General features: G+C 44.1%; 2 protein-coding genes and 1 long non-coding RNA gene across 6 annotated transcripts in view; 2 read left to right on the top strand and 1 right to left on the bottom strand.

Moving 5' to 3' along the window:
* Positions 1–571: 571 nt before the first annotated feature.
* Positions 572–5,526, top strand: asb5a (ankyrin repeat and SOCS box containing 5a). Of its 3 annotated transcripts, none has more exons than XM_076012365.1 (7): positions 575–962; positions 2,277–2,356; positions 3,172–3,279; positions 3,982–4,132; positions 4,383–4,517; positions 4,932–5,123; positions 5,214–5,526. In XM_076012365.1, the coding sequence occupies exons 1-7, from the start codon at positions 758–760 to the stop codon at positions 5,339–5,341; spliced, it is 999 nt and encodes a 332-aa protein (XP_075868480.1). In that variant the 5' UTR covers positions 575–757; the 3' UTR covers positions 5,342–5,526. The 3 variants fall into 3 exon arrangements, with proteins under 3 accessions (XP_075868481.1, XP_075868480.1, XP_075868482.1); XM_076012367.1 differs by lacking the exon at positions 575–962 and adding an exon at positions 1,350–1,802; XM_076012366.1 differs by lacking the exon at positions 3,172–3,279 and having other exon boundaries at positions 572–962.
* The window catches only part of LOC142878514 (uncharacterized), a 39,139-nt gene continuing 33,981 nt past the window's right edge, over positions 4,434–9,591 (bottom strand). The window contains exon 3 of the long non-coding RNA XR_012924783.1: positions 4,434–4,578. This is a non-coding gene — a long non-coding RNA (uncharacterized LOC142878514). The remainder of the gene's footprint in view (positions 4,579–9,591) is intronic.
* On the top strand, positions 6,099–8,629 carry spata4 (spermatogenesis associated 4). 2 transcript variants are annotated; one of them, XM_076012364.1, is made up of 6 exons: positions 6,099–6,401; positions 7,002–7,050; positions 7,196–7,314; positions 7,849–8,069; positions 8,302–8,412; positions 8,495–8,629. In XM_076012364.1, the coding sequence occupies exons 1-6, from the start codon at positions 6,259–6,261 to the stop codon at positions 8,590–8,592; spliced, it is 741 nt and encodes a 246-aa protein (XP_075868479.1). In that variant the 5' UTR covers positions 6,099–6,258; the 3' UTR covers positions 8,593–8,629. The 2 variants fall into 2 exon arrangements, with proteins under 2 accessions (XP_075868479.1, XP_075868478.1); XM_076012363.1 differs by having other exon boundaries at positions 6,921–7,050.

The raw sequence follows: 9,591 nt of genomic DNA, 5'->3' as shown, positions 1-9,591 counted from the left end.
CCGAACTCCCCTTGCCCACTAATCCTAGGCCTGACCCAGAGCCCAGACCAAAACCCAGCCCCGAACACCCAAAATCAAATATCCATCAAGTGATTCTACTTGGGCTGAAACTTCTCACTAAATAAAAAAAAAACAAAAAAAAAACAAGTCACTAATTTTGAAAATATAAATATACAATTGAGTTTTTAAAAAGAAATTTTACATATTGAATAATATACTTAACAATATACTTGTAGTTCTTTAAGTATCTCCAGTTTGATTCAGAGAGGAAAAAGAACCAATTAGTTATGTTCAAACTGAAAAAAAAATAATGATTTTTTTTTTTCTTTAAAGAAGGCATTACAAAATATAAATTGCAAGTTCAACACGTGTGAGTGAAACAGCTTTCTCATAGAAGCAACTTACATAACTGGTGAACACACACACACACACACACACACACACACACACACACACACGCACGCACGCACGCACGCACGCACACACACACACACACACACACACACACACACACACACACACACACACGCACAGGCACACACGCCCCCTGACAAACATTATGACAACATGGCATTAGTTGCTCAGAAGCACGGTGGCAGCTGCAGACCACCTTTTTTCCCTGGCTGTGCTTTGTCTGGACCAGCCGACTGCTCGGTGCCCTTTAGAGAACAGTAGGCTACTCTGGTGCTCTTCTGAGTGGCATCTGATCTCGCCTTCATCCTAAACCAAAGCTCCCTCTGCAAAGGATTGAGAGGAAATGTCAGAGTCGAGCGGGGAGCTCACCAACAAGCCCTTTGCGGCTCAGTTGTCCAATGTTTACTTCAGCATCTTGGCTCTTTTCTGCTTTAAGCTCTTCGTAAAGATCTCCCTCAACTTGCTCGCATACTTCTACGTTGTGCGCGGGAACCGCAAAGAAGCTGCCAGGATATCAGCAGAGTTCTATGATTACGGTCAGCAACACAGTAAGTACTCTGATGGCGGTGGTGACATACAGGACAGAAGTCTGACGGAGGTGGTGCCTCTTGGTTTTCTTCTCCCCTTTTCCATCATGTCCAGTCAAGTTTATGTATTAATAATTTTAAGACGTGTTTTCTTTTGTGTTTATCAGATGACACAGTGGGTATTTGAGCCATTGCTGGCTGTAATGTGAACACGTGCAGATAAAGATATTGCTTTTTACTTTGCTCACAGCCAACCTTTTAATTCCTGGCCTGTTCTTTTTAATATTAGATGAACACAGTGTAGCCTGGCCGTTGGTTTTTGCTCCAATGTATTAATAGAACACAGTCATGATACCCTTCCCACCCCCCCACCCCACCCCAACCACCTCCCTCGCCTACCCCCCAACATGCCCTAGTTTCCATTCCCAGCTATGCGCTGCACCCCGCTCACACTCAGACAGCGAGCAAAACAACATGGTGCTCGGCGAGACAAGCGGCGGCCCTCTTTCCACCGGCGGGAGACAGGCACGACATAATCCATATCCGTCTTTCAATGGGAGGTTTAATGTAAAGCGGGGCCACTATGTAGAGTAGCTACTTGCTCTGCTTGCAGTATTAGTCACGGCCCGGCTTTACATTACTCTCGGGAAAGTGTTCAATGTTTTAATCTGGGCCTTTTTTTTATTTTTCTCATAAGAAAAACATTCAATGTAATGTCAGTTATATAAAATGAATAAAAGAGCATGCACACCCAGTTGGCTAATCATCGATAACCTGCGACTGAAATGGACAAAGACAAGCACGATGACACTGAGGACAATGTGTGGAATGCAACAGGTGTCATTCTGGACATTGATTCAGGTGCGCTGATACCAATGCGTTCCTTCTCTCCTCAGTGTTAATTTGTCATTTTCGGCGTGATGCATTTACTGCGTAAAAGATTTTCCCCTGCACTAATCAGTCAAACACGGAGGAGGTAGAACAGGATCTCTCGAAGGATACCGACTGACGCACTGTGGTTCGTGTTGGGGAATTCATTAGCGAGTAGCGAGAGACAAAGCGACTGCAGTCATTTAAGACTGTGGGAACTCAATGTGGAATGGCTGCATTGCAGAGCTGCATATTTCTGCACGTGTCTATGCCAAATATATTGTCTGTGCGATCCTCAGCAGAGACTCTGACCGCTTGCTCTTCCACGCTATAACTTGACCTGTCGGGGGGTGGGGGGGGTTACTGACAGTCGTTTGAAATTGGTTTGGACCGGAGCCTCTGCCCCATGTAATAATCATGAATGTGAAATGGAAGTGAGCTCACTGAGTTCTTATCTGGCTGCAGGGTCCTGGGCGGACCGCTCACCCCTCCATGACGCTGCGAGTCAGGGCCGCCTCCTGGCACTGAGGACCCTCATTTTACAGGTGACGGAACACAATCCTCGGAGGGAGCAGCGTGCACACGAGGGTTTTTATTCCATCGCTCCCTAGAGCAATTTATTTTGTCGCTCTCTAGACCAATGGATTAGATTATATATGTATAAAAAAGCCTCGGCTAAAAGTAAGGAGCCAGCCAATCAGATTATCTAGGATTACATCCATTTATCACACATGTACACCTGCACCTCTATTAGTCCTTTGACACGGCAGCAATATTTGCACGTGGACATAGCGCTGTACGATCAGATTTATTAGGCACACTCTGACCAAACCGCTAAAGATTCTTAATAGAGGCGTGACATTGAGTTTGAAGGCATTGCTTTATCGTTATCTACACTGGTTGCTTGCAGACGCACAGGTTGCAGACCATAGGAGGCTTGGCTAAGTGCCTAAAGCGTTGCGCTGCTCAACATCGAGCCATTAGTAATAAATCTTGGGTTGTAGAGGATATGAGGTGAAATGCGAAAACAAGATAGTGAGGTTAAATGATTTCACCTTAAGTGATAGACTCTAGAAAGGGCTGAGTAGGTCAGTGGGATGTATAAAGCACAAAATCACCGTACAAAACCTTGGGGAAATGGGGGAAATGACTCATATTAGTGGTAAGAATGCTAACAAAACAATTTTTTCCCCTGCCTCCAAGATAGGGAAACAATATCTTTTTGCCATCTTTTGTTTCTCTAAAGTTGAGGAAATGAACCTTCCGCGAGGTCTTAAAATGGACGGAAACTGATAACTGAACATAGATGTAATATGGAACCCTTAACGTTCTGTGCAACACCATCTGTGGCTGTTTCAAGGGTCACAGCGTGAACATCCTGACCATAGACCATGTGACACCACTTCACGAAGCTTGTGTCGGAGACCACGTCGCTTGTGCCCGAGCTCTCATAGACGCTGGGGCAAATGTAAGTCACACAACAGCCTTTATTAGCTTCAATATTTTAATTTTTTTTTTTAATGTTTTTTAGGTTTTTTTTTTAGCAATCAAGATCTTCAAAAGTGTTTTGAATGGTCTTTTTCACTGGGCAAATGGTTAAAAAGGAAAAAGGATGTGTGTCATATAAAGCTGGTTTGAGGACTTGGCTATCTGTTTGGCAGAAGCCTTGTTTTTTACATCTTGTCGACCTTGTACAGATGTTTTGCTAAGAGACCTCATTGATTGGACATGGAAAAGAACGAGTGTATAGTCTTCTCCACTTTTCTTTAGACTGTTACCTTGAGTTTGCCCACATTCATTTTAGATGACAAAAACAGACACAGACCCAAAATGTGAATGGGCTAATTGTGAGGTATAACTGAACCCACGAAAACACCCAGGAAGGATGTGTGACACACTCAATGACCAATGGGGGGAAAAAAATAGCCTTTTAATGGTGAATTGAGAATGCATAAATGCAACAAAATGCTGCCGTGCAACAAAGGTCAGTGGCAAGTGAAAACTGGGGTTGGCATAACAAATGAACAGGGCCTTGCTGTTCTTCCGAAAGTCCTTTCAGAGCAGTTGCCCTTCAGTTATTGCCATGGGCTGCTCTATTCATCAAGCTGCACGGTTAAGCATGGTCTAAAAATACGGGATTAAAGAAAGAAAGAAAAAAATGTGTTTACAGGTCAACGCTTCAACGATTGATGGAGTGACCCCTTTGTTCAACGCCTGTGCGGCGGGCAGTGTGGCATGCACTGAGATTCTGTTGGAAAATGGGGCACAGCCGCGGAGCCAAGTGTACCATCCCTCACCCCTCCACGAAGCCACCAGCAAAGGTTGGCAATTTGAACGGCACACTGTTATAATTACATCGTGTGCAACGTGTTTGTGATCAAACAAAACCCCAACTTGCATATTACTGTAAATCTGAGCGTTTTCACTAAACTTCAGAGCACGTACCAGGAGCGGTACGGTGGAAAAATCACCTTAAAAATAAATCTCAACATGACCCGAGGAGACAGCCTTGGGGAATTATTCTGGCTTGGGACTTACTGATTGCCGTCTTCACGCCCCATTACCTTGCAGGTCATTACGGCTGCGTGGAGGCTCTGGTGACGTGGGGGGCAGATGTGGATATGGACATCCCTCACATGGGCACGGCGCTCTACACGGCCTGCGTCTGCCAAGAGCTGGAGTGTGCCAGGACACTCCTGAGGGAAGGTCAGCCGGCGGCAGTGTGTTGATCTGTACATCCATGCACACACACGCCTTATGGGAGCATCTGCACGCACAGACACACACAGATGGGGAAAAATGTTAGTGATGCACCAAATACCGTTCTTTCTTTGCCACATTGACAAGAACACTGTAATTTGGAACAAACTGCCCATTTATTGACAGGCATTTCCAGGACACAACGTATCACGTAGAAATGTATTTCTAAGCTCACATAAGCAGTGTGTAATTTAAGCACAGTGCAGCAAAAACATCCTACTGCACGCTGATCGAAAGCGTGCAGTAGGATGCCGTAGTAGCCCAGGCAGTAGTAGCCTGGGCTTTTGGAAAGAGTCACAGAGACACTCCTGATTTGCGCATCAATGTTTGACTTTGGATTTGTTGCCGTCCTGCTCGCAGGTGCAAGCGTGCAGAAAGGCAAATTCTTGGATTCGCCCTTACACGCAGCAGCAGAAAAAGACTGCACGGCCGTGGTGAAGCTGCTGCTGGACTTCGGCGCAGACATTAATGCCAGGAACACAGAGTGTCAGAGGCCAGTGGAAGTGGCACCGCCCAGCAGTCTAACGGAAGGTTTCCTACTGCTGTACGAAGGTACAGGAGCACTTTGCACAGTGCCGTTCATCTCGGTGTTAAATGTACCAGAACCCAGCTGATGTATTGTTTCGGTCGCCTTTTTCGCAGCGACGCCACGGCTGCTGAGCCAGCTGTGTCGTCAGCGCATCAGGGACTGCCTCGGCCGTGATAGACTTCATCTCCTTAACCATCTCCCCCTGCCCACCAGACTCCGGAGATTCCTGCTGTACCAATGACAGGCGGAACCGCTTGTACGCCTAACTTCACCTTTGAAATACCGGATTAGCGACATGGTAAATAAGACATATTTTGCAGTTCAGGTTTGATTTGTGTTGAAGATGATGTCAGAGCAAGCTGTTGTGATGCACTTCAACATGTGTAAATGGAAATTTTCATGTTTATGTAATGTCAGCAATATAAAGACATAAAAAAAAAAAAAGCCATTGACACAGTTTTGTTCTTGCATGCTTTGTGTGTGAAAGTTTAAATTTGTTTTTCACAATCTTGAACAAGATGTTTTTACTGTCGGTCAATACACTCAACAGGAGCACCACAGAGTGGAATTTTGAATTTTAAATAGCCTGACACTAATGGTCCAAATAAAATTGAAGTCTGGAAACAGCAACATCATGATTGACAGGTTTGTTTGAGGAGGTTTTAGATGTACTTTCCACTGAGCACTGACAACTGCAGGACGTTGAAAGACGAGGAAACCCCTAAATGGAAAATATGTGTGCACAGGTGAATCGTCAGATGTGTTTGTTTCCATGTGTGACATAATACCACTCACCATACATAATGAACACATTTTTATTTTTATACAATTCACTGCTTTCGTCTTCATATGTGTTGTCAATTTTAAAGTGTTCAACGTCATTGCCAAAAACCTTTATTTAAAAAAAAAAAAGAAAGGAAAAGAAAATGCATGTGCTGATCCATCCTCTAGGGGGCAGCAACCTACCACCCGTGTGTTGTGCTGTCGCTATGGAAAAGAAAACAAACACTCGGACTCGTCAGTCAACGGCACGCTGTTAATCTGCCGACACACCGTATATCGGAGCGGAAAGTGATGCGACGACGAGAAGCAACGACCGGCAGATGAACAGATAAAAGTCGAAAAGACCGCGAGGACTTTTATCTCAGGACGCGACTTATGGACTTTGTTGTTGTCACGTTCCGCACACTGCAAAGCGGCATGTCTTACGCACCCTCCCCCAAAAAGACAGGACTGCCGAGGGAAGTCTGGAAGTGGCTGCAAGGCACCGGCTTGTCGTTTTACCCAAAGAATGTCCGCAGGTAGACGACCGACACGACGCAAGAGAACACAGAATGGAGGCGAACAGCTGGATTGATATGGGGGGGTATTTAGGTATTTCATTTGCGGTACATGAACGTCACACAAATACATGACCGGCGTCGCCATTTTGACGTCATCTATCTGACTAGGTGGGATAACATAATGTAATGGAAATAATTAGTCAATTAATTAAATTGGGTTTCTGTATTTTTCAGGATTTTTTTCCCCCCTTATCGAAATTGTGCCATCCAGTTTTGTTTCGTTTTTTTTTTTTTTTTTTTTTTCAGACTGAAAGCGTAAATGGTGAAAACATCTGTGAATTTGTTCTTGGTCCTTATATCAGACCATGGCATTAAAGAAGCAAGCATCTTTCCCTGCACAATAAACACTCTAAAGTGCTGAATCCTTTTCCAATCCTACATATCCAACTTCCGTTGGCAAACTGAATAATATTTACGGCTTGTCAGGAAGAACAAATGTACTCAGTCTTTTTTTTTACGCACTGTTTCATTTTACAGAGATTTTTCCAACGGTTACCTTCTAGCAGAGATACTCTCTCGATATTACCCTCAGTCCTTCCCAATGCATTCATATGACAGGGGAACGTCACTGTCGGCCAAACAGAGTAACTGGGGCCTGATACTGAAGGTAAGACGAGATAAATGCCACAAGAAAAGATAATCAAGTCAAGCAGGCAGAGAGCAGAGATGCCAGTTCAGTGCAGCTCTTTGCTTCACGTTGACACTTTCTCTTTCTTTGTTGTCGTTTTTGTTGCTGCCTCGAACACTGCCAGGCTCTACAGAAGCAAAACCTGTCCCTGGTGAAGAGCGTCATCGAGGGAACCATCCACTGTAAACCTGGTGCAGCTGAGCTGTTGGTGCAGGAGGTCTACTCCATCCTGACCAACAAGAGGTACAGTCGGCTGGGTGCTAGTGCCACCGCCTGCCACCAGGAACCAATCAGGTTGCTTAAACTAGGGTTGATCCGCTTGATCTCAGGGCCACCAGTCAGCATCCCAAAGTAAAGTTGGTAACTCAGGATGGCTTGATGATCTCTGTGGTCATGGAGGCAAACTGCCGAGTGAAAACAGTCCACTGTCTTGGATGCCATGAAACACTGCCGAAAAGAAGTTTAGTTTGACCAAGCATGTTGAAGCAGTCGCCTGAAAATCTGGCAAGTATGCAAGAGGAAAAAAATACAAATTTTAAATGTGCGCATTTGGAAGAACTGCATTGGAAAGAACTCCTGAGGTCATCTTGATGCCTCCAGATTTGATTTAGTGCTGTACAAATATATCACTGCTGCATGCGCCATACTCACGACACTGCACATCGCAACTGAGTACAAGGTGTGATTCTGTTGTAATTTCCTGACACATTGCGTAGCTAATAAATTACACAGACTTGGTCGCCACGACCCAAACCTTGTTAAAGTCTCCTCTCTCAGCATCAAAAGTGTTCCCGGCCCAGAGTTGGACTTCACTGACCGAGAGTACCAGGAGATTCTGCCCCCGGTGGCCCGTTCCACAGCCTCCAGAGCCATTAAAAGCAACCTGACTGCGACCGAGATCATAGCTGAGCCCGACATCAGTACGAACCAGAGGAGGACAAATGTCATCTTGCAGCGGCACGCTGTGCACAAGTCCGCAGAAAAGGCTGTGTACCCAGGTGAGTTAGCTGGGGCTGACACTAGCAGTGGTTTCATTACCCTTAAAACAGTTCCAATGGAAACTGAACTGAAGATTATGCCAAATGGGAACATGTCTCTTGGGAAAATAAAAAAATTAGTTACATAGAAGTTTTGAAGCTTGCAAAGGTGGAATTTCAACAGATTGGGAAAAAGTTAATTATAATGGAAAACCTTATTCCACATCACGTTTCTCCTTTCTTTCATTGGTAGGACGGTTTAGAATGAAGCCCCGCAGGAGTCCGCTGGTGGGAAAAGCCCTGGTGTCCTCCAGCTACTGTGATGAATGTGACATCAACCCTTCGTCTGAAGACGTCGCAGCTAGTACGCTTCACGCATTTTCATTCAGGAACCGTTAACATGTATGTGTTTGTGGTTACTAATATTATACTCTCTGATGTTACAGAGTTATGCTCCACGTCAGTGTGTTGCAAAGCTGCTGCTTCCTACAAGGAGTTAAAAGTCCTCCAGCCTGTCCGACGATCTCAGGATAAAGAACTTTAGTAAATGTGCACAGACAACGCATGTAAATGTCACTCATGTTCACTCTGTCTATAGTGAACTATATCTAACTTTTCTGCAACTTAAAGGAGTTTCTTTTGCTTTTCCCCCTGAATTTTTCTCATGTAATGCTCTTCAAAATAGGCATTAAAGGACTTTATTGAAACTCACTGTTTGCAATTTGCTTTCTGTCCACTAAACGGCAGCAAAACTCAATTCCAGGATCTCAAAGAGCGCTTGCATCAGGTCAAATAACTCCGTGGGCTAAAATGTTTTTAGGAACAGATTTTTTGTTATATAAACAATTAGTAAGATGGCTTGCGGTAAAATATATATTTATACACACACACACACACACACACACACACACACACACACACACACATACATACATACACACATACATAGATTTATTTGTTAATAAAGTTAAATAGAGTGATCTTGTATGCCAGAGGAAAAAATTAAGGAAAGAAAGAAAGAAAAGCCTGAGCACAGGCAGAATTGGTCACATCAAACAGTTTTGGTATTTGGGGCTTCATGGTTGGGTTGATGTAACATTTCTGCCATTGAGTGGCAGCATTGAGTAAAGAACGGAGACCCAATTCACGGTTGTCCAAGGTTTGACACGAACATTAAAAACTAAATAAGGTGGTCGTGTTTACTGAAGTTCCTGCTGGAATAAACATAAATGTTCCCTCTGTGGTCATTGGTGTGGTGGCAAAACCTTGATATGCCTTTGCTGAAAAATTTGATTAAAACTTTTAGAAAAAGCTAGAAAAAAGAAAGTCCCATAAAAATCTGAGAATAAAAAATAATTACACAAACATGCAGATTGTATAAGCAGCCAAACAACAAATGTCTACATCTATAGGCAATACACAAGCACAAGACAGAACCATTCCGCCTTATGACTCACTGCCTTTGACAGCTTAAGGTGCACATTGGCACAGATATATAATCTGTTATTGAAAGAGGAAAAATAATCTTCGGACACATCCAAAT

This window comes from Nelusetta ayraudi, unplaced genomic scaffold, assembly GCF_046127955.1.
Source record: "Nelusetta ayraudi isolate G7.1 ecotype Tasmania unplaced genomic scaffold, CSIRO-AGI_Nayr_v1 ptg000005l, whole genome shotgun sequence".
Classification (NCBI taxonomy): domain Eukaryota; kingdom Metazoa; phylum Chordata; class Actinopteri; order Tetraodontiformes; family Monacanthidae; genus Nelusetta; species Nelusetta ayraudi.
Note: the sequence above shows the minus strand (reverse complement) of the source record. Positions and strands in the feature narration are given on the sequence as shown.

Coding starts and splice junctions, on each gene's coding strand:
- asb5a (XM_076012365.1), top strand. CDS start 758: ATGTCAGAGTCGAGCGGGGAGCTCACCAACAAGCCCTTTGCGGCTCAG. Junction 4,133..4,382: donor CCACGAAGCCACCAGCAAAG/GTTGGCAATTTG, acceptor ATTACCTTGCAG/GTCATTACGGCTGCGTGGAG. Junction 4,518..4,931: donor CAGGACACTCCTGAGGGAAG/GTCAGCCGGCGG, acceptor TCCTGCTCGCAG/GTGCAAGCGTGCAGAAAGGC.
- spata4 (XM_076012363.1), top strand. CDS start 6,259: ATGGACTTTGTTGTTGTCACGTTCCGCACACTGCAAAGCGGCATGTCT. Junction 6,402..6,920: donor TACCCAAAGAATGTCCGCAG/GTAGACGACCGA, acceptor TTCATTTTACAG/AGATTTTTCCAACGGTTACC. Junction 8,413..8,494: donor GTCTGAAGACGTCGCAGCTA/GTACGCTTCACG, acceptor CTGATGTTACAG/AGTTATGCTCCACGTCAGTG.